This window comes from Astyanax mexicanus, chromosome 1 (assembly GCF_023375975.1).
Source record: "Astyanax mexicanus isolate ESR-SI-001 chromosome 1, AstMex3_surface, whole genome shotgun sequence".
Lineage (NCBI taxonomy): Eukaryota > Metazoa > Chordata > Actinopteri > Characiformes > Acestrorhamphidae > Astyanax > Astyanax mexicanus.
The window spans coordinates 118016489-118040980 of record NC_064408.1 but is presented as its reverse complement, the minus strand read 5'-3'; the positions used below and the strand labels follow the sequence as shown (position 1 = coordinate 118040980).

Here is a 24492-nt window from a genome sequence, read left to right as displayed (position 1 = left end):
ACAGCGCCCAGGAGTAAGAGAGAATATATATATATATAAATATTATTTTTGATCTATTTTTAAGTTATTCCCTGTGTCTAGACCCTCTGTAAGTTATAAATATGTATAATGTATACTGGCATCGGGATATATATATATAGTTGTTTACTATTGTATATCCTAAGTTTCAAACAGTTCAGTGTGTGATTAACCCAGAACCCATTATTTATAATATATTATATATATATATTTTATATTTATATTTTGTATATATATATATTTTATATTTATATTATATATGTATATATATATATATATATATATATATATATACATATATATATATATATATATATGTATATATATATATTAGGGGTGTCACGATTCTCTAAATCCTCGATTCGATTTCATTTTCGATTTGAGGGTCACGATTCGATTCGATTCTCGATTTTCTTGTTTTTTTTTCTTGTTATTATTTTATGCCTCATAAAATTTAAATAATATATTTATTATTATTATTATTATTATTATAAATATTATTATTATTATTTATTAAGATATATATGGTAATGCCATCTAGTGACTTTTTTTTGGTAGCAACAGTGTGCACTATTAAAACAAGCAGTTTATCAGAGCTGTGTGTGGATGGCTGGTGAAACTGCTCATTACATGAAGCTGCAGTTCTTCATCCAACCACTAGCAGCAGCAGCACAAGCCCCGCTCTCTTCACTCAGTCACTACTTCAGTACAGCCCAGCCACGGGCTACAGGGCTCAGCCAGTCCGTTTTTACTGTTTCTGTAAACAAATAAAGGTTTTAACCCCACTAACCGGATAATACAGCTCACTACAGTTCATCTTTCAGCCCAAGCAGCTAACAGCAGCAGGTTAGAACAGCCGACACGGAGGCACTGCTCGGATTACATTATAAACAGGTCAGTTAGCGCGCTGCTAACCTCAGGATGTTTATAACTACGGAGTTTAGTGGACACACCACGGCCGCCAGGTAAGTCTTTTAAAGGCTACTGAAGACTATTAAAGTCTATTAGAGTGTAACCCCTGGCTCCCAGGGGTTACAAGAGGTTATTGAAAGCATTATTGGGGGGCAGAAATCAGTACAGGCTGGTTAGATAAGTGATGTGGGTATTGTCTTATAAATATTTACACATAACTTATATCTTTCCTGAAAAGCTTTTATTTTAGTCAGAAACACGCTTGTGTTTACTTTATCTGAGAGAAAGATGTTTTTTTAATTCAATGGAAAGCAACAGGTGTAGTCAATTATAAGTTTAAGATTTTTAATCCACCTCACTGTGATCTATAGTCAGTGTTCTCAAGTCACACTGACACACGCATTTCAGCGAGTTCACACGCTCTCACCTGCGCGCACCCACCCCTCCGTTAGATACAGATACAAAACCTGCGCGCCCAACCCCCGCCCCCCCTCCCCCGTTGGACAGATAAAAACAGTGATCACACTCCCGCCGACTGCGCTCATGCAGTGGCTATCTCTATTTAAATGAATAGGATGCGCTGTGTTGGTGCCGCGCCATTTGCGTAGCGCGCTGCGCTATTTGCGTAGCGCGCGCGGGAGGGATCGTCGATCCTCTTTTTGACTTCGATACTCGAGATCGTGACCTCATTTCGATTCGATTTCGATAAAATATCGAGATCGTGACACCCCTAATAAATATATATTTTTTATAAATAATTATGTATATATAGATATAGATAGAGAGAGAGAGATAGATAAGTTCTACCCTGTGTCTAGACCCTCTGTAAGTTATACTGGCATCGGGAGATATATAGTTGTTTACTATTGTATATCCTTAGTTTCAAACAGTTCAGTGTGTGATTAACCCAGAAGTTCTCTAAAATTGTTTGTTAATGTTTAATATGCATTTATATTACATTAGTATTCAAACCGTAAAATATTTGTGTTCCCTCATTATCCCAATAATATGTAAACAACGTTTGTTTTACCTGAATCAATTTTGTATTTTTTTTTGTATTCAAAACTGGCTCTGGATTCTTATGGGTCAATTTATTTATTTTTATTGAATAAGCTTGTAAATATGCCTTAAACTTTTCATGTGACCAACAGTAATGTATTTTATAAAAGAAAAACTGGCCCATTGCCTTCGTTATTGGAAATAAAGGCATGAAATAGTATTGTTGTTGAATTTAATTTTTTTTATTTTATTATTAAAATATAACAGTTTGGTATGTTTCCCAGTGTCTCCAATTTTTTATAGAGGATCCTTTAATTATAAAAATAACACAGTCAGTTTTTTTTGTTTTGTGTTTTTCGTTTCTCCTTAACTTTAAAAACACTCATGGTCGCTTTCACTCTGTACTCCTGCTGGCAGTTCTCCCCACAACAACTCCAACCGGAAACTAGTATACCTACCACTCACTACCCGGAAGTTAGGTGGCGCCATCTTGTGCACAGAGCCAATTGAAGTCTGTGCACTGTTTAAAGCAGCGCTGCGGGAATGAGTGAGAGGAAAGCCGCGGCGTTACCAGTGATAAGAAGCTGATTCTGAACTAAGTTCAGCGCGTTGTAGCGCATATTTAATCAGTGACATGTGCACACAACAGTATATAATTTAATATATTTAATATTTAGGAGCTTCCCTTGCAGTCTTAGAGCAATCGCCACTGGTGTGTACCTATTGCCAGTGCAGAGTTTGGCTACAGATGTCTTCAGAATTCTCTCTCTGAAGCTCATCCCATTTTTTTTTCGACCCAGCAGATGACACGCCTCCATCAACAAATAATTTTCCAGGAATCTTGTTACAGCCCTAATATACACCTCTGTTACAGCCTGTTACTTTTTTTTTACTTAATCCTGTTACTTTAAATCCTGTCCATCTAAACCCTCCAATTCCGTCCTTTTACAACCCTGATACTCAACCCTGTTACAGCCCTGCTACTTAACCCTGTTACAAAATCTTGTAACTTACTCCTGTTACTTTTAATCCTGTCACTATAAACCACCCATCTCAATTTTGCAACAGCCCTGATACTCAATACTGTTACAGTCCTGTTTCTTTTTTTTACTTAATCCTGTTACTTTTTTTTACTTAAACTCTGTCACGCTCAAGCCTATTAGTGAAACTGTTATAACCATGTTACTAAATTATTTTACAACCATGTTACATAATCCTGTAACAACAGTGTTACTCTATTTTGTCACATGGCTGCTATAAAATATTGTTACTTAATCCTGTTACTTTCAAGCCTGTCACTCTAAACCCTCCAACTCAGTCCTGTTACAACCCTGATACTCAACTCTGTTACAACCTATTTACTTGATCCTTTCTTCTTCTTAAGCCTGTTATTCTTTTTTTTTCTCATTACTTTCAAACCTGGTACTTTTAAAACTTTTTTTGAAATGCAAAACATTGGTGAAATAGTGAAATGATTCAGTATTCACAAATTATATTAAATTAAGTTTTTATTTTATTTAGTTTATGTGTACCTTTCGCCAGTCATCACATGCCTTCCTTACCAAATAATGTTTTTTTTTTTTTTTCACATACCATTTCCAGCAAGACAACATTAATAGTAGCATTCCCGAAACAAAAAAATGAACTGAAACAAGTGATGCTGCTTTCTAAGAACATCCAGAAAACGTTCTAATAACCAAAAAGTGTTAGCTGGGATAGTAACACCCTCAAAGTGTATAAATGTGAAATTGCTGAAACAGTTCAATTCAGTTTTAACCCTCAGTTTTAATGCACTTATGGTCCACTTATACTTTCGTTAAAAAAAACAACGAACACTGAAGTCTACGAACTGGTCAAAACCGGACACACACACACACACACACACACACACAATCCTATTCTTTTCTACACAGTGGCAGGAAGTCGTCCAGATTTCCGCTGTGCTTCTGAAACAGAACGATAGAGCAGGGAGGGTGGGTGTTGATGGTGGTGGGGGTAATGTTGGGGGTGTAGACGTGATGTAGACATAACTGCTGAAACTGTTCAGGGCACTTCCATAAAGGAGCTATAGGAGAGAGCAGACCTACAGGCTGAAAACCTACACACTGTGGTCTGGAGGAAAAAGGTCCAGCACACCTCAGAAGATCAGCCGGGGTCAGCGGGTCACTCAGAGGATTCCTGTGGGTCACACTGTAGAGAGGAGATGGTCCTGATGGTGACTCTGATCTTCATCCTGTTCACCACAGCAGGTCAAGGTCAGTCTAAATCTACTTGCTTTCCTGATTAGAATGAGTGGATGGTTAGTTTAAGTTCATTTTTGATCAGTATTTTTTGTTTGTTTAACAATTTTACGTTACTACATGATTCCTTTATGTGTTTCTTCATAGTCTGGATGAATTCACTCTTAATGTACAATGTATACAATGGAAAAATACATTAAAAGAGAAGATGTGTCAAAACTTTTGACTGATGCTGTATATATACACATATAGATCATGATTTTTATTAAAGATGAGAAAAGTGCAGAATTTAAATGATACGCTGTCAAATATACTGTATGGCTGAACTTTGAATAAACACTACTTCAGTATTAGGAACTCAGCTGGGTGCTGCTATAAGGACTTCTGAGCCAATCACGATATGCAAAGAAAAAATAATATATATTATTATGATAACATTGATGGGTTCATTTATTTGTTGCTTATTATGTAATTAAAAAGTAATTATATTGCTGTTTAAACCCCTTTTCTAACCCAGTATATATTATTCTGTTATTAATCCAAATGCATGAACTGATTTGAATTATTTGATAACAAGATAGCTTGCTGAGGCCTATTTTAGCCCAATCACAGTGTTCTGGAGTAAATACCTTGTTCTCTATTTAAGCATTACCCATATGAACTAAATTTTTTACTCTTAAGTTAGTTTAGTTGAGAGGCCAGTTGAGTTAAGCTGAAGTAAACTAAGTTTAACTGAGTTGAGTTAAACTGAATTTATGTTAAAAGTGTTGAAATTAGCTGAGATGGGCCGTGTTGAATTGAAGTAAACTGAGTTAATATAAGTTGTGTTGAGATGACTAGAATTAGGTAAAATGAGTTGAGCTGAAGTAATCTTAGTTGAATTGAGTAGATCTGAAGTAAACTGATTTGAGTTAAAGTAAACTGAGTTAAATTGAGTAGAATTGAAGTAAACTGAGTTGAGTTGAGACAAATCGAATCAAACCGAACTGAACTGAGTTGAGGTAAATTGAGTTGTGTTAAATTGAGCTAAGTTGAGCTGAGATGGGTTGACTTGAATTGAAGTAAACTGAGCTGACTTGAGTTGGGTTGAGATAAGTAGAATTGAAGTAAACTTAGAGTTAACATTTGAAATTTGAATTTGAGTTGAAGTATTTGAGTTAAGTTGAATTGAACTGAAATAAACTAAGATGAGTTGAATCGAATCATAACAAAAATGAACTGAAACGAGTTAAGTTGAGTTGAACTGAAGTAAACTGAGCTGAGTTGGGTTGAGTTGAGATGAGCTGAGTTGGGTTGATTTGAGTAGAATTTAAGTGAATTGCGTTGAGTCTTGCTCAGATGAGCTAAATTGGATTAAACTGAGTTGAGTTGAATCAAATCGAATCAAACCAAACTCAACTGGGCTGAGTGGAGTTGAGTTCAATTGAATTTAGACTCAATTGTGTTGAAATAAAATCAATTAAACTTCCAAATTGGTAATACGTAATGGGCAGATTTGGTCACTGTTATCTGTTATGGTAAATTTATTATGAAATTTTGCCACAGTGCAGAAATACAGTTAATTTTGCATGATGTTTATACGCAGTGTCTACATGACAACCAAAATAACAAGTTTGGCTGCATTTGTTTTCTAATGCATTCATATCCAGCTCTGAAACAAATGAGAGATCACTTAAAAATGATGAGTTTCTTTGATTTTACCAAATTAAAAACCTCTGGAATATAATCAAGAGGAAGATGGATGATCACAAGCCATCAAACCACCAAACTGAGCTGCTTGGATTTCTGCACCAAGAGTGGCATACAAGGATCCAAAAGCAGTGTGTAAGACTGGTGGAGGAGAACATGATGCCAAGATGCATGAAAACTGTGATTAAAAAAACAGGGTTATTCCACCAAATATTGATTTCTGAACTGTTTTCTTTGCATTATTTGAGGTCTGAAAGCTCTGCATCTTTTTTTTGGTATTTCAGCCATTTCTCATTTTCTGCATAAGACCAGTGAAGTGAAATGACATGGAGTTCTGTGAAGATTTCAGGTGCAGGAGGTTTTTAACTGCAGTAAAAATCAATAAATGGGATTAAAAACTCTTCAGGCCTCTCCCACGGTAACGTCTGCTTCCATTGTTTTGTTTTGGTCTATATCGGGGCTGTTCCTTCATTGTCCTCTACACCTGTAGACCTATTGTCCCTCTCCATTACGTTCTTCATCACCACGTCGATGCCCTTCAACTCTAACCCGCTACCATTCCACTCCGTTTCCTGTTTCTGTCCACCTCTCCTGGAAACGTCCTGTTTGGTTCAGACCCGAGTTTCCCGTTTCCTCCTCTGCTCTTCTGGCCAAGGACACGCCTCGTACGGCCTCTCAGTGGCTGACCCAGTTTCTCAGATACAGTTCAGCTCATTTAGCTCATTTTACCTTCTGTTTTAATGAACTAGCAGTGCTCTATGAGACCATTTAACTTGAATTGAAGTAAACTGAGTTGAGTTGAGCTGAGATGGGTTGAGTTTAACTGAAGTAAACTGAGTTGAGTTGAGCTGAGATGTGTTGAGTTTAATTGAAGTAAACTAAGTTGAGTTGAGCTGAGATGGGTTGAGTTTAACTGAAGTAAACTGAGTTGAGTTGAGCTGAGATGGGTTGATTTGAATTGAAGTAAACTGAGTTGAGTTGAGCTGAGATGGGTTGAGTTTAACTGAAGTAAACTGAGTTGAGTTGAGCTGAGATGGGTTGAGTTGAACTGAAGTAAACTGAGTTGAGTTAAGCTGAGATGGGTTGAGTTGAATTGAAGTAAACTGAGTTGAGTTGAGCTGAGATGGGTTGAGTTTAACTGAAGTAAACTGAGTTGAGTTGAGCTGAGATGGGTTGAGTTTAACTGAAGTAAACTGAGTTGAGTTGAGCTGAGATGGGTTGAGTTGAATTGAAGTAAACTGAGTTGAGTTGAGCTGAGATGGGTTGAGTTTAACTGAAGTAAACTGAGTTGAGTTGAGCTGAGATGGGTTGAGTTGAACTGAAGTAAACTGAGTTGAGTTGAGCTGAGATGGGTTGAGTTTAACTGAAGTAAACTGAGTTGAGTTGAGCTGAGATGGGTTGAGTTTAACTGAAGTAAACTGAGTTGAGTTGAGCTGAGATGGGTTGAGTTGAATTGAAGTAAACTGAGTTGAGTTGAGCTGAGATGGGTTGAGTTTAACTGAAGTAAACTGAGTTGAGTTGAGCTGAGATGGGTTGAGTTGAACTGAAGTAAACTGAGTTGAGTTGAGCTGAGATGGATTTAGTTAAGTTGAGTTAATTTGAGTTTAGTTCAGTTGAACTAAATTAAATTAAAAGTTGAGTTGAGTTGAGTTGAATTGTTCTGAATTAAACTCTTCCCAACTGGCAAGAGATTTAGAAGAGTTATAAATAAATAAATAAATAAATAAATAAATTTCTGCCGTACAACATAGATTTTCATTTTGGGATGGCTGACAGAAAACTCCCTCCACACCTAAAGAAGGCTACTAATTCCTCCAATTATTGTTCTGAATCTAGGATTTACATAAGTTGGATTTGATCGAGTTGAGTTGGGTTGAGTTGAGCTGAATCAAATGTAATTGAATCAAACTGAGTTGAGTTGACCCGAATGAATTTATTTTTTCTGAATTCAACTCTTTCCAACTTGCAAGAGTTTTTGAATTGAATTTACCAATAAAGTTCCGCCCTTCAACATTAATTCTCATTTTGTGATGGATGACAGAAAAAAACCTTGACCCCTAAAGAAGGCTCCATTTATATTTCTGAATCTAGGATTTACCTGAGTTGAGTATGGTTGAAGTTCTGATTGAGTTGACTTGAGTTGAGTTCAGTTGATTTGAGTTGAGTTGAGTTGAACCTACTCAAACCAAGTTGAGTTGAGTCGAGTGGAGTTGAGTTGACCCGACTAAATTGAATTGTATTGAATTAAACTGTGCCCAATTGCCAAGAGTTTTTGAAGAGTTTACAAATAAAGTCCCGCCTTTCAACCAAGACTTTCATTTTTTCATTTTAGGATGGCTGAAAAAAACTCCCTCCACCCCGAAAGAAGGCCACTGTATAATTCCTCTATTTATATTTCTGAATCCAGAAATTACCTGAGTTGAGTTTGATCAATTTGAGTTGAGTTAAATCTATTCAAATCAAATGGAATCAAATCAAATCAAACTAAGCTGAGATGAGTTGACGTGACTTGACTGAATTTAATTGTACTGAATTAAACAATTCCAATTGAGTTTTAAAGAGTTAACAAATAAAGTCCTGTCCTTTAACATAGATTTTCATTTTTAGATTGGCTGACAGTAAAAAAAAAAACTCCACCCCTAAAGAAGGCTACTGTATAATTCCTCCATTTATATTACTGAATCCAGGAATTACCTGAGTTAAGTTGAGTTGAGTTGAGTTGAGTTGAGTTATGTTATGTTGAGTTGAGTTGTCTTGACTTAATTGAACTGAACTAAATTAAACTATTTCCAACTGGCATGAGTTTGGGAAATTTTACAATTTGGGAGTTTACAAATAAAGTTATGTCCTTCAACATAGATTTTCATTTTTGAATGGCTGAAAGAAAATCCCCTCCATCCCTAAAGAAGAATACTGTTCTTACTAATTCCTCCATTTATATTTCTTTATTTATGATTTACCTGAGTTGAGAATAGAATAGGACTCTTTGGAGCAGATAAATATGAACCTATTGGCACCTATTGGTATAGGGGTATAAGCCCCCCTGTATTACATAGTGGAGCAGTGGAACTGAGTTATGTGGAATGATGGACCTCACCAATCAAATCCTCACAGCAATGCTTCAATCTTCAATCATCAATCTTTCTCTTTCTGCTTTTTACAAACCTACAGCCTCTCCCAGTGACCCGTGGAGCAGCTGCCCGGTGGATAAGATGTGTAAGAACAAGTTTGCAGACGGAGAGTGTGATAAGGAGTGCTCTGGATCTCAGTGCCTGAGAGACGGCTTCGACTGTCTGAAAGATAAAATGTCCTGCAAGTAAGCAAATCATCTACGTACTCACTGTTTGTGACAGCAAAAAAAGCTCTGAAATGGAGCTTAAACTAATGAGAACATCACTTAAAGAATTTGATCTGTTATATGTAAAAAAAAAAACAGATATTCCCATACATTCCTTGACTACTTTGACTTTAAACAGGAATACATTAAAGGAGATCTTTCAGTTAAAACTAACTTAAACAAATAAAAACTGAGTTTAGCTTATTGTCAGTGGCAAATTCTTTTCAATTGGCTTCTGGCACCATCTGTTTGCATAGTCACTGACACTCACTGTCAGTGTGTAGTCACTCCCTGTTCTACCTTAGGAAAACGTACCGGGGTTGGACAATAAAACTGAAACACCTGTCATTTTAGTGTGGGAGGTTTCATGGCTAAATTGGAGCAACTTGGTGGCCAATCTTCATTAATTGCACATTGCACAAGTAAGAGCAGAGTGTGAAGGTTCAGTTAGCAGGGTAAGAGCACAGTTTTACTCTAAATATTGCAATGCACACAACATTATGGTGACATACCAGAGTTCAAAAGAGGACAAATTGTTGGTGCACGTCTTGCTGGAGCATCTGTGACCAAGACAGCAAGTCTTTGTGATGTATCAAGAGCCACGGTATCCAGGGTAATGTCAGCATACCACCAAGAAGGACCAACCACATCCAACAGGATTAACTGTGGATGCTGTAAGAGGAAGCTGTCTGAAAGGGATGTTCGGGTGCTAACCCGGATTGTATCCAAAAAACATAAAACCACGGCTGATCAAATCACGGCAGAATTCAATGTGCACCTCAACTCTCCTGTTTCCACCAGAACTGTCCGTCACCACAATCAATTATTGTGGTCTAAAACCAGGTGTTTCAGTTTCATTGTCCAACCCCTGTAGGTAAACATGTAATGTATCCTCTTCTGAACTGCTAACTTTTCTGGATGTGTGCTATGATGTTTACTCTATAGCATTTTTTATATTTTGTGTTATTAGATTAAAGGTTATGACTAGATAAAAAATCAGTGTTGCCTTAACATTCATTTTGTTTACTTTGTTTGTTTACTTGTGTCTGAACTGTAATAAAACAAACTAGAAACTGGTCTAGCTAATTTTCAGTAGTTTAGTTATATGAAATCAAAAACAAAGCTCAATACAAATCAACTGCATTCACCTCACCATAAAACATGAAGTACACTTATTGTGCAAAGCAGTTGATATAGAAACAAGGTTTCATTATTATTTGTTTCTTAACTGAAAGCAGAAGCATTTCTGAGTGGAGAAGGGATAAAATATTGTACCGTTTTAATGGTACCAGTGTGCTGGAATGACCATCCCTGCTAAGCCTAATAATATATTCATTTAAAAAAAAAAACGTATCGGGTCACTTTTTGCAGGAGTTCTTCTTCGCCACGCATCTTTACGTACTTACGTCACATGTTCAGCCTTTAAAAGAGGAACTGGCTCAGTTTTACTGAACGCAAGCCACTGGTGGAGCAATGGAGACTTCAGAAGGGGAAACTCAAAGCTCAATAGCTCTTTCACTCATAGTAAAACCAAAAAAACAAAGGAGTGAAGTTTCTGACTGAGCGCTCTCTCTCACTCTATCTCTCTCTCTCTGAGTAAATATAACCTGGAATTGGATCCATCCGCTCTGAAAGGAGACCGCATCACACCCGGGCAGTTTAAGATGATTCTTCTGCATGCTCTGTGCAATTACCCATTCTCACCAGAGAGGGACCTAAATCCCCAGAATCCCAAAACTTACAGACATCAGCTTTAACCATTTTAAGGCACATTGTTTTCTCAAATTAATGATGGTTGTTATATCAAATCTCTTCCAGTTTAGGCTACCTTCTTTACTGTCGTGACCATTACGACAACACCCACTGTGAGAACAGCTGCAATACTGCCTCCTGTGGGTGGGATGGCTCAGACTGCTATAAGAACCACCGCACCAACTGGGCCAAAGGGGCGTTGGTCCTGCAGACCAGCATCCCCTTCCAGAAGGGACCCTTCCAGAACAGCTCTTTACTGTGGGCTCTCAGCATCCTGCTCCAGACCAGCGTGAAGCTCAGGGGGATGGTGCCCTTCCAGCCCAACGGTGACCTGTCCAGTCTGGACGCTCAGCAGCTGGTAGAGCTGCACAGACAAGCACCTGCTTATGAGAGCAACAGGTAAGGAAGCTAATTGTTCATATGCTTTAAAGGTCTCCTTCTGCTAAAATCCACTTGTTCTTGTTCTTTGTGAAATACTGTAGGTCTCTCTGAGTTGTATTTGGATGCTGCACATGAAACTGTCTCTCAACCTCCATTGTCTGCAGCAGCTAAGAAGAAAAAATCCTCAGAAATACGAGTCAATCAGAGAGATGTTAGGGACTGCCCACATAGACAGTGCTTTTTTTCACAAAAAAACAGCTCACATGCAATTCATTCCTACTAGAGACCACAACTAGACATTTTAAAACGAATGAAAAAATGATGGAATGAGACCTTTAAAGATTTACAGATTTTTTTTTTGTCTCTGCTCCAGGTCTCTATTGTTTCTTCAAGTGGACAACCGGCCGTGTACTCGCCTGCCCTTCACCTGCTTCCCGTACGCCATAGAGGCGGCGGACTTCCTGAATGCTGTGGTGCAGCTAGGCCGAGCCCCAGCCCACGTCAAACCCGAAATCCAAACTCTCATCAGCATCCGGGGCATCGAGAAGGAGATCACAGTAAAAGAGACTGCAGCTGAGGAGCTAGGTGGTAGGTTCAGATTGAATGACTACTGTATTTTTTGTATTTATTTGTTTTTATTTTTCCCATTTTCTCCCTAATCTACACGGTCAATTACCCAACCCACTCATTAGGACTCCCCCTACCACTAGTAATGCCCCAACACACCAGGAGGGTGAAGACTAACACACGCCTCCTCCGATACATGTGAAGGCAGCATTGCCGAGCCGCATCACAGCGTGTTCGGAGTAAAGCGCAGCAGCTCGGGTCCGATACATCAGCTCACAGATGCCCTGTGCTGTGGACATCACCCTAGGAGTGATGTGGGGAGAGAGCGCCATCTACCCACCCGGAGGGAGCAGGGCAACCCCTCGCTGCGACCCCCCGCTCATAGTGGCAGCGCTTTAGACCGCTGGACCACTCGGCGCCCTGACTACCGTATTTTTCAGACTATAAATGTCTATTTTCTGGTCTATTTTTCATGCATAAGGTGCACCAGACAATAAGGCGCATTAAGCAACACTAGTAATGAAGCCTACATTAAAGTGAGCAAGGGTGTTGCCATGTTTCCCTCCTAATAGGGAAGCTGGGGAAAGTGTCTAAGTAAACAAAACTGTAATTCCTAAACTGGATGTTATTCTACACAGATTTCTCTCATAAAAAAAAAACTTTTATTTGGGCAAGTAAAGTGCTTCCATTTATTCACAGTGAGCTTAAATTTTTAAGCAAATTTTGGGCAGTGTGCCAAGTCCTGCTGGAAAATGAAATCTGGAGATGCGGATATTATTCTCCAGCAGGACTTTGCACACTGCCCACACTGCCAAAAGTACCAATTGGTCTCATATAATATAATATAATTTTCTGAGACACTGATTTTTTGGGTTTTCATTGTCTGTAAGCCCTAATCATCAACAATAAAAGAAACAACTTTTAAAATAGATCACTCTAAATAATAAATATATATATATGAGTTTCACATTTTTAAATGAATTACTGAAATTAAGTAACTTTTCAGTAATACGTATTTTTTGGAACATACACTTTAGTGCACTGTTCCAACAGGACAATGCTCGTCCACAAAACTGTTGTCTGGGACCAAACCAAGACCACCTCCTGTTTGTAAAGGGTCTTGGTGCTGTTGTTCTGGTCTGATGAGTATGATTACTTTACCCACACCTGCCCAAAAGGTGAAAACGTGCCAGAGTCTGATCCAAGCAGAATCAAAAGTGCATGAAACTCTGTTTTAAGACTTGCTTCAACCTTTTTATCCCATTCACAGTGAATGATAATGGCTCTCCCGCCTGGCTGTGGCCTGTGGTTGGCGTAGCGACAGGTGTAGTCGTGGCTCTGGCAGTGGTTGGCATGGTGCTGGTGTGGTTGAGAAGGAGGAGAAGAAGAAGAGAGGGAGGAGAGAGAGTTCGTCACCGGTCCACCGCCACGGAAAACAACAACGGCAGTAAAGCCTGGAGCCAGCGTTCAGCCGACCAGCACCAGGGCAGGGGCCGGTCAGGCAGAGAGAAGGACAGGAACGGCATGAAGAAGAAGAAGAAAGGGAAGGAGCTGGGGAAGAAGAGGAGGGAGCCGCTGGGAGAGGACGCCATACGGATGCGGTGAGCCTCATGCCTTTGAGTTTGTGTCTCTGCTGGAGGAAATATGGCAAACTTAGAGAGAGGAGAGAGGAGTAAGAAAGTCAGTTAGTTAGTAGTTAGGAGATTTAATCCATATTAAACAGTACCAGTCGAAGTTTGGACACACCTTAATTTCAGTGTTTTATCCTCATTTTAAAATGTTCTGCACTGTAGATTAATACTAAATTCAGAATATGTTTTATACTTTACATTCTTTAAAGTAGCTCCTCTTGCTTAGATGACAGTTTTGCACATCTTGGCTGAAGTTTTTTAAGTCAGTTTTATGAGGTAGAGTCACCTGAAATTCAGGCTTTCAGTTAACAGCTGTGCTGAACTCGTAAAGAGTTAATTACTCTTAATCTCTTAATTTAAGTGTTTGAGAGCATCAGTTGTAAAGTAGTGAAGAGGTAGAGTTACAGGTATACAGTGAATAGCTCTATTTGAGTAATGTTCTAATACATATAATGGCTATTAAGAACTACTCAACTAAGATAATGAAGATAATCAAAAATGTTAGGATGAAACTGGCCCTCATCAGGACCATGGTTCATCAGAGTTACCAGCCTCAGAAACTGCAGAAACAGCTCCCAGATAAGAGCACCTAAATGCTTCTTCACAAAGTATTTTTTTTGGTTTGTTTAACACTTTTAAGTTACTACATGATTCATTATGTTAAATTACTTCACTATTCATTTACAATGTAGGGAAATAAATAAATTAATTAATGCATTGAATGAGAAGGTATGTCCAAACTTTTGACACTCTCTAGCTTTATAGCACACTGTATATCGTAGGCCAAAGGTCATTAAAACTTCCCTTCTTCGAGTAACAAGAGACAAAAATAGCCTTTTCACCTCGTTTCCTGTTCCCGACACTACATGCAGAGGATGTGAAAATCTCCTATTTATTCTTCCTATTTACTGAAACTGAAATAGCTGCAGTTATCTGAGCTGCTTCTGAGGAAATGTCTTTTCGGCCGTTCCGTGACTGTAGGCCACTTAGGAAGGACCTGGACATCGGCAGTGACACGGACGTGACCCAGAGCTCCATGGAGGACATCAACAGAACGATCTGTGACCACAGGTCTCCAGTGCAGAAACACTACGGCATCAATCACCAGCAGCAATCTCCCGTACCAGGTGAGACAGGTGCTCGGCTTGGTTCTCAAAAGATTCTCATGCTCTCTGATTTGCAGCTTCTTTATGATAACTTCCTCTTTTTCCTGTTTCTATCAATTATCAGTACCCCCAAGACGGTGGGACAGGAACACCCCGCCCACTCAACAGCGAATCCCCAGCAACGTAAGTGTAAAGAATCTGCTTCATTAAGCCAGAGATTAAACTTTTCTTTATTTTTATTATTTTCTATATTGTAGATTATTATTAAAGACATCAAAACTACGAAGGAATACATATACATAGTACTTTAGATTCTTTAAAAAAGTACCACCTTTTGCTTTGAGGCCAAACTTTGCCCACTCTTTCATGAGGTAAAACCTGGAATGGTTCTCCAACTGTTTTAAAGGTGTTAAACACATCAAAAAACTTAATAACTAAATCTTAACAAGTGAAATTATATAATTTCAAGGCAATAAATCTGATATTTTAGGAATAATGATTGTAATCAGTCTCACTTATGATTTTAAGAAATGAACTCAAAATAATCACATAAATTTACCCGTCAGGTTATTCTGATTCTTTTGTCCAAACTTTAGCTAAAAAACTTTCAATTCAATTCAATTCAATTTTATTTATATAGCGCTTTTTACGACAAAGGTTGTCACAAAGCCGCTTTACAGGTAAAACAGGTCCACGCCTCTTATGAGCAGCACCACAGAGATGCCAATTTTATGGTGACACAGTGGCAAGGAAAAACTCCCTTTAAGAGGAAGAAACCTTGGAAGGAACCAAGACTCAGTCCGAGGAACCCATCCTACTCGGGTTGACCCGCTCAGTACAAACAAATAACAAACAACAAACAAATAACAGAACAAAACAGTACAGAGAATTAATGTGAACTGTGGCTAATATAACAGGTACTAACTTATGAATATAAAAATGTGATTTGCACTTTTTAACTGCTTTTCCTTCATTCTGAGCTCCAACTTGTTTAAATCCCAGTCATGCAGCTTGTCATCAGTATGGTATAAAAAAAACTGTAACAATAGACACCAGTATACCTATTCCCAAGTCCCTATTTTTCTCCAGCCAGCTCCAGTGCAGTGGTGTGGTCCCGATGGCTCTGTGGTGCTGATCCGTGCCGTGAGGAGTGGACTGGACCGGGTGGTGCTGGAGCTTCTGAGGGCTGGCGTGCCAGTCAACAACACTGACCACACCGGTAATTATCACACCAGTTTATTCTTTAGGTTAGCCTTTAAAAACTCCAGTCAGGAGCAGAAAAACAAGGTCACATCTGAATCAAGGGTAGCTATTTAAGTTTGCTACTAGCCAACATGGTAAAATTACATATTATCATATTATACACTCATTGACAACAAAGAGAACACACCAAGAATTCACTTTATATGCTTTATACTTTATGTGTTAATATAATGATGTATTCGAGTGATTACAATATAAGTAAAGGAGTTATTAAGAGTTTATTGAGGAAAACTGTACTTTAATTGAAAGGAGGCTCTAGTTTCTTGTTGGAGCCTCTAATCTGGATACAAGATGAGATTGAGACGGTTAGATATGGAGGTTCTGCTGGTTCTGTTTGGCCTCCTACAGCACATTTACCAACAGATATTGCTGCAGCTGGGCCATACACAAACCATTCTTTGTTGCTTTATCTGGGAGTGATTAGGGGAATGAGAGCCCTATCTACCCACCCAGAAAGAGCAAGGCCAATTGTGCTCTCTTAGACCCTGGCTGCTGTTGGCAAGCAGCATGACCTGGATTCAAACCAGCAATCATTGGATTAAAGTGCCGCAGTTGGGACAGTGTGTTGTTTCAAAGCAAAGGCATGATCGAAGAGCTCACCACAAGGCCTCCATACTCAAACCGTTCTTTGTTGCCTTCTCAGATACATGTGAAGTCAACCACTGCCTTTTTTCGAGCTGCTGCTGATGCAGTATTGCTGAGTAGCATCACAGAAAGGAAAAGCAAGTAGCATCATCGGAGGAAAGCGCAGCGGCTTGGTTCTGATACATTAGCTCACAGACACCTTGTGCGGATCGACATCACCCTAGAAGTGATGAGGGGAAAGAGCACCATCTACTCACCCAGAGAAAACAAGGCCAATTGCGCTCTATTAGAGTCTGACTGCTGATGGCAAGCAGCATGACTGGGATTCGAACCATGACAGAAATCCTCATATTAAAGTGCCGCAGTTGGGAAAGTGTGTTGCTCCAAAGCAAAGGCGCAATTAAACAGCTCATCACAAGGTCTCCATACTCAAACCGTTTTTTGTTGCTTCTTAAAGAGATCATGGATCTGTCACTAATACAGTTCCAGGCTGTAGAAATCCAATTTTCTCATTCATAACACATTTACCAGCAAATGAACGTGATTGAGGATGGCTGACAGATGGCCCTGATTGCGGGAAGTTGATTGAAACAACCATGTTGCTTATTCCAGTACTATGATGTGCCTCCTCTCAAAGACTATCAACTAAGCAAAATATCTTCAAGTTGTAGCAGCATGTCTAAATGTAGCCTCTAACAGCATTTTTTTTTGTTTTATCCAATGTGTCTACCCACTCTGCTGCCCTACCTTTAACACTAGTAATGCTCCCAGCACTAGAAGGGTGAAAATCAGCACATGCCTCCTCAGATACTTTTCCAACTGCTGCTGATGTAGCACTACCGAGTAGCCAGTGAGTATTGGTTCCGATACATCAGCTAACAGATGCCTGTGCTGACTGACATCACCTTGGAAGTGATGTGGGGAGAGAGTGCCACCTACCCACCCAGAGAGTGCTATGCCAATAGTGCTCTCTCAGACTCTGGCTGCTGATGGCAAAGCAGTATGAACCAGGAATCAGATTATAGTCGCAACACCTTATTTCACTGGACCACTCGGAGCCATCTAGGAGCCTTTTTAAAGGGCAATGGGGGAAGCATTTTTACACCCTCTTGTGGCAAGACACCTGTAATCATTTGTATATCAAGTCAAGTCAAGTCAAGTCAAGTAGTTTTATTGTCAATACTGCATATGTACAGGACATACAGAGAATTGAAATTACGTTACTCTCCTTCCCAATTTTACAGCAAGTACAGATAATAGATATAATAAAGGAGAATGGGAGACACTATGTGTACAATACAGCAGGGACACAAATAGACATACATGAGACAGAAACAAGGTGCAGTGGTGTGGGGGAGGAATAGATATATAAATATAAGTAAATAAGTAAAAAATAGATATATAATTATAATATAAAAGAGTGGGAGACACTATATGTTCAATACAGCAAGACACAATAAACATACGTAAGACAATAGTGCAATATTGATGGTGATTGAGATGGAATGACAGTAAAAATAGTCAATAACAGTAGTGCAAATACGGTATATGGTATATAGCTTAAGGCTGGTAAAGTGAATGGGTGCGTAAGTCCTTAAAGTTCACAGTTTAATTAAGTGGAATTAAAGTGCGTATAGACAGTGCAAGTATATCAGTAGTGCAGGTGTTGTGTAGTGCAAGTCCGTTTGGAAGGGACCAGTACTTTGTGCATTGTAGTGCAGAGTTTCAGTACTTTATTAGTGGGGGGGTTCAGGATGCTGAGTGAGTGTGTGCTGGGGGCAGGATTGGGATGGGGGGTAGAGCAGGAAGAGAGTTCAGCATCCTCACAGCCTGATGGATGGGGCTGTCTCGCAGTCTGCTGGTCCTCGCCCCGAGACTCCGCAGTCTCCTCCCTGATGGCAGCAGGCTGAAGAAGCTGTGTAGTGGGTGAGAGGGATCTCCTGCCAGACGGAGGGCTTTCCGTGTGAGGCGGGAGCTGTACAAGTCCTGAAGGGAGGGGAGAGAGGTGCCAAAAATCTTCTCAGCTGCTCTCACGATGCGCTGGAGGGTCCTGCGGCAGGATGCTGTGCAGGCCCCGTACCACACGGTGAAACAGCTGGTCAGTATGCTCTCGATGGCCCCTCTGTAGAAGGTGGTCATGATGGGGGTGGGGGCTCCAGCTCTTCTCAGCTTGCGGAGAAAGTAGAGACGCTGGTTTGCCTTCCTGGCCAGTGACGCTGAGTTGGTGCTCCAGGAGAGGTCCTCTGTGACGTGCACACCCAGGAACTTGGTGCTGCTCACCCTCTCCACAGCAGTTCCGTTGATGAACAGAGGGGTGTGCAGTGTGTGAGTTCTCCTGAAGTCCACAACAATCTCCTTGGTCTTCTCTGTGTTCAGAGAGAGATTGTTGTGTTTGCACCAGGAGGCCAGGCGGCTCACCTCGCTCCTGTAGTGTGACTCATCGTTGTTGCTGATGAGACCCACCACCGTCGTGTCATCCGCAAACTTGACGAAGAGGTTGGAGGTGTGTGCTGGTGTGCAATCGTGGGTCAGCAGAGTGAACAGAAGGGGGCTCAGCACACATCCTTGGGGAGCCCCTGTGTTCAGTGTGGTGATGCTGGATGTGCTGCTGCCAACCCGCACTGCCTGTGGTCTTCCAGTCAGGAAGTCTAACAGCCAGTTGCACAGTGAAGTACTCAGCCCCAGACTGTCCAGTTTGTGTATGAGCTGTTGGGGGACGATTGTGTTGAATGCTGAGCTAAAGTCAACAAACAGCATTCTGACGTAGGTGTTCTTCTTGTCTAGGTGTGTGAGGGCTGAGTGGAGAACAGTGGAGATGGCATCATCAGTCGAGCGATTTGACCGATAAGCAAACTGGTACGGGTCCAGGGAGGGGGGGAGCAAAGACTTGATGTGATGCATGACTAGTCGTTCGAAGCACTTCATGAGGATGGGGGTGAGTGCAACTGGACGATAGTCATTGAAACAGGATGGCGATGCCTTCTTTGGGACAGGGATGATGGTGGTGGCTTTGAAGCATGTGGGAACCACCGCCTGACTCAGAGAGGTGTTATAAATGTCAGTATAAACCTCTGCGAGTTCCCAGGCACAGTCTCTCAGCACACGGCCAGGAATGTTGTCAGGCCCAGGAGCTTTCCGAGCATTGATCCTGCTGAATGCTCTCCTCACACTGTCTGGGGACAGCGTCAGCACCTGGTCACCAGGAGGAAGGATGGATTTCTGGGCGGGTGTGTTGTTCAGTGGCTCGAACCTTGCGAAGAACCCATTCAGGTCGTTCAGCAGAGATGTGTCGCTGTCGCAGGTCTGTGGATGTGGTTTATAGCCTGTGATAGACTGGATACCCTGCCACAGGTTCTGTGTGTCTCTGCTGTCACTGAAGTGTTGGGAAATCTTCTTTGAGTACAGCCTCTTAGCTTTCCTGATCCCGCGGGACAGGTTGGCCCTGGCTGACCTCAGGCCTGCCTGGTCACCTGTTCTGAAGGCTGCATTTCTGGCCTTCAGGAGCTTGTGGACCTCTCCTGTCAGCCATGGTTTCTGATTCGCTTGAACAGTGACGGTCTTGAGGTCGGTTACATCATCAGTGCACTTGGTGATGTAGGCAGAGACAGTTTCTGTGTACTCCTGAATGTCTGTGGAGTTGTTGTGGGTGACAGCCTCTCTGAACATATTCCAGTCTGTTGTGCTGAAACAGTCCTGAAGTGCCTCTGAGGAACCCTCTGGCCATACTCGTACCTGCTTAAGAACTGGTTTGGTGACTTTAACCAGTGGTCTGTAAGCTGGCATTAGCATAATGGTGAGGTGATCAGAGGCTCACAGGTGGGGGAGGGGGGAGGCTCGGTAGGCTCCTCTGTGTGTAGTAAAGACCTGGTCCAATATGTTGTTTCCCCTGGTTGGAAAGTCTATGTGTTTAAAAAGTCCAGAAAACACACTCTTTGGGTCTGCATGGTTGAAATCTCCAGCCAGAATGAGAAAAGCATCTGGGTGCGCTGTCTGCTGTTCACTGATGTACTGGTACAGTTCATTCAGTGCTTCACTCCTCACGCTGTTGTTGGAGGTCGGAGGGATGTAAACAGCAGCGATCAGCACGGCGGAGAAATCTCTCGGTAGATAGAACGGACGGCATTTCACAGCAAATAATGGTGCATTTCTTTTATTTTTCAATGAGTGTACTCTATATTAAACAGTTGCAAAGATTCCTGACTGGGGTTTCTAAAGTCTTTATGGATGGTGTTTTTTCGTAGATGGGGAGTAATGTGTGCATTTTTCTCGTTTTCCCATTTCCTCCTTTCCCTCTGTCCTTTTCCCCATCCCACTCGCTTCGAACCTCCCCATTGCTTATTTACACACTGCACCTCCTTTATTGACTTACTTTTTAGAACCCCTGATCTCTGACAATGAATCCGAACAAAGTTAACGTGCTGTAGCGTAATTCATGTGGATGTTTTGTATTAGCCTTCCCTGCTTCTCACTCTCTCATGGCCACTGTTCTGCCGACCACCACTCATATCCACTTCAGTCTTTTTCATACGAATTTTGTTGCCACTCTTTTGCTTCTTTACTTTGAGGCTCTTTGCTTCCGACTCCCTAACGCTCCCTGCACTCTCCTCTCCATCTCTGGGTATTTAATTGAAACTTTCCTGCCTTTGTTTCTTTTCTTTTCCCCCCTCCTATCTAAATCCATTCTCTCTATTAGGGAGGTCTGCCCTGCACTGGGCATGCTCAGTAAATCACCTCTCATTGGCTCGGACGCTGATTCGCTACGGTGCCCTGGTGGATCTACAGGATCACAAGGTAAAAGTAACTCACGGAATTGGCTTGCAATTGACACACTCGCTCGTGTTTAGCAGGCTTAAGGGTTTTGAGGTGAATTAAGGTCTTAAGAGACTTAAAATACTAATAAACAGACATGCCAAAGAAACTTTGGCCACATCTAACCTACCTACTGTCCTCCATCTCCAGGGCGAGACAGCTCTCTTCCTCTCCGCCCTTCACGGTTGCTACGAGACTGCCAGATTCCTCCTCCTAAACGGGGCCAATCAGGAGCTGACTGACCGCAGAGGAAGAAGGCCTATGGATGTGGCCCGAGAGGGGATGCATCACCAGGTTCTTGAGCTCCTATTGGCCCACAGAATCCACCGCAGTCCGTTTCCAATGGACCCAGCCACTGAGGTGCTGTGGGATGACCGTGCCTACCTGTATTCTTCATGGGTGGCAACATCTCCCTGTCTTCCTGGAAGAAGTGCCTCCTTTTCTGGGGTTATAGCACCCCGAGACATGTCTTCACCTCCACCCAGGTAAGTTTCTATTAAAACAGACTTCTCTCAAAATATCTTGTTATCTTATGGGGCAGATCTGGGTATTTGTGCTTTAGAAATGCACAAATGCATTGTTTATACAAACAGTACCTTCAGGTAGATCTCTAGCCACTGGCATCTTGAATTTAAGTCATGATAAATAAACTGATGTACGAAAAATACAGCTGATAAGTCATGTGAATACTCCCATTAGTTGGCATTGTTACTACTGTTGTTGGTGTAACAGGAGGTGCCAAATATTTAAAATCTAATGTAATATCATGCATTTCCACTGAATTAATTTTAAAGTTCTTTTTTCTACCTATTAGTTTGTGCCTATCATTTGAATTATTGTGACTTAATTTCAAGATGCTGGCCCCGGAGAACTACCTGAAGGTACTTTTTGTATAAACAGTGTTTTTTAAATAAAAGTTCTCAGTGCCTGATTTTAAATATCAGGACCCTCAGAATTCTACTAATGAAGTGTGGAGCTACTTTGAGCTTGTTAATGATGTAGAAATAGTGATATCTTTGTATGGGTAACACTATGCCCCTATTGCTAGAACTGTAAGCTACAGTGGTATGAAAAGGTTTGAGCACCCATGATCATTTGATCATATGATATTCTTTTATGAATCATTGGTTGTTGGGATCAGCAATTTCAGTTTCAGCTTACAGAAAGTGTGCAATAATTCTTTAAACTAAATCAGGCAGGTACATAAAATTGGGCACCCCAACTGAAAAATGGCATCAATATTTAGTAGATATTCCAGTCTCTAAACTCTTCATTTAGCTTCCAATGAGACTCTGATTGAAGCTTCTGGTTGAAGGTATTTTGGATCATTCTTCTTTATAAAAAAATTAATCTCCAGTTCAGTCAGGTTTGATTCAGGTTTCTGATCATGAACAGCTGCTTTAAATCACACCACAGATTTTCAATAATATTCAGGTCTGGGGTCTGAGATGATCTGAGATGATCATTCCAGAACGTTGTACTTCTGTGTTCCTCTGATTTAGTAGATTTTAAGCAGTGTTTAGGGTTGTTGTCTTGTTGAAGGATCCAGCCCCGGCACAGCTTTAACTTCAACTTTCTCACTGATTCTTCAACATTGTTCTCAAGATTGACTGGAATCTATGAGACCCTCAATTTTAACAAGATTCCCAGTACCTGCACTGATCACACAGCCCCACAGCATGATGAACCACCACTAAAATTTTACTGTGTGGAACAGTAAAGTGTTTGTCTTGGAATGTCTGCTATATGATAAATTTAACTAAAATTATTTATAATCAGGAAAATCATAAAAATTATCAAGGGTGCCCAAACTTTGTAGCACTGTAGTTGGGAGAATTGGCTAAAAGCACTGTATTTCAAAATGCTGGGGTTGAATGAAGGTATTTCACTACACCAAAGTTGTAGTGACAATCAGCGCATAAGCTTTACACATTGTTCTTCTTCTCTGCAGCGACTGGCAAATGGTCAGAGGGCAGTGCGCCTCACCCCAAAACTGGCGGCCCCCAGCCAACCAATCAGCCACTGCTCTGGTCAGTCCCAGAATCCTCGGCCGCCCTTCGAGGCCAATCAGCACACTTCAGGAGGTCACTTCAGAAGCAGAGGAAGAAGAGAGAGAAGCAGCTCAGGAAGTCCCGCGGCCCATAACACCTCACTTCCTGTCTCCCCAGCCGGCACCCAGGCAGCGCTCCTTCTCCTGCACCCAGCCCGCCCTGCAGCGCCGGTTCAGCGGAAACCAGCCCGAGCTGTGTGCCCCTGCCCTACCAGAGAAACAAGCCAAAGAACACGTGGAGATAGTGGTCGTGCCCCATCCTAAACCAAACATCAGCCAAGCAGAGGGTAAAACACCGGGGACAGGGGCCAGCCCTGCTCAGGCAGACCCGGAGAAAGACTACAGGAGGAGCGGTGAACCAAAAAACCCAACTGAGACGATCAGTAATGACCCCACATCAATCCAGACTGTGATGTGAAAGATATACAGGCACATATGGTCTGATTCCAGAAAAAGGACTGTTTTATGCATTAAAATGTTAATAAATACTGTATGTTGCCACTCTTTTTGTAAAAATGCTGTAAATCATTTTTGCTTGCTTGCTTCCTTTTACCAAATGGTAAAATCACCAATAAACCAATAAACTTAACGTTTTCTTCAATTGCATATTATACTTATTGTCTTTCAAAAGTGAAGCCATCACAGGTCTAGCATGCTGCTGGCTGGTTGCAGTAAGATACACCCTTCCCCACATTTTAAAGACAAAATAGCTCTGCCCATTTTCCATTACATTGATCTCATTTAAACTTTTTCAATCTCCAGTGTCCAACAATCCCAAAAGTTCAGATTTCTCTGTGCTAATATGAACAAATACTACTTATTTAATATTTGCTTCTCGCAGCAGTTCAGGGGTTAATCTGGACTGTAGTAGCTTTGGTTCCTCTCAGTGGTAAACAGAGCTGAGCTCTGGTACTGTAATTTGATGGAATTTGGTGGAAATGTAAATGGTTTGCTAATAAAATACTTCAAACTTAACTTACATTTTTTACTGTTGAAAATGTACAAATACTGGACAAACTTACAGAGCCCCTAATGTGACATTGTGTAAAAAAAAAAAAATAATAATACAAATAATTATTTTACTTAAGGCGTGGGAACGAGATAATTACGGTATGGTAACGAGATAGTTAAGGCATGGGAATGAAGTCATTTA

The 24492-nt window shown here is 40.8% G+C and overlaps 1 protein-coding gene across 1 annotated transcript; it reads left to right on the top strand.

Annotated features, from left to right (window-relative positions):
• The first annotated feature begins 3689 nt into the window (after positions 1-3689).
• Positions 3690-23911, top strand: notchl (notch receptor, like). Its single transcript, XM_007233723.4, has 11 exons — positions 3690-4184; positions 9030-9174; positions 11014-11346; positions 11702-11916; positions 13166-13496; positions 14508-14653; positions 14757-14815; positions 15722-15851; positions 21174-21271; positions 21440-21774; positions 23241-23911. Exons 1-11 carry the CDS (start codon positions 4133-4135, stop codon positions 23755-23757), a joined length of 2361 nt encoding a protein of 786 aa, XP_007233785.3. The 5' UTR covers positions 3690-4132; the 3' UTR covers positions 23758-23911.
• Positions 23912-24492: the final 581 nt, after the last annotated feature.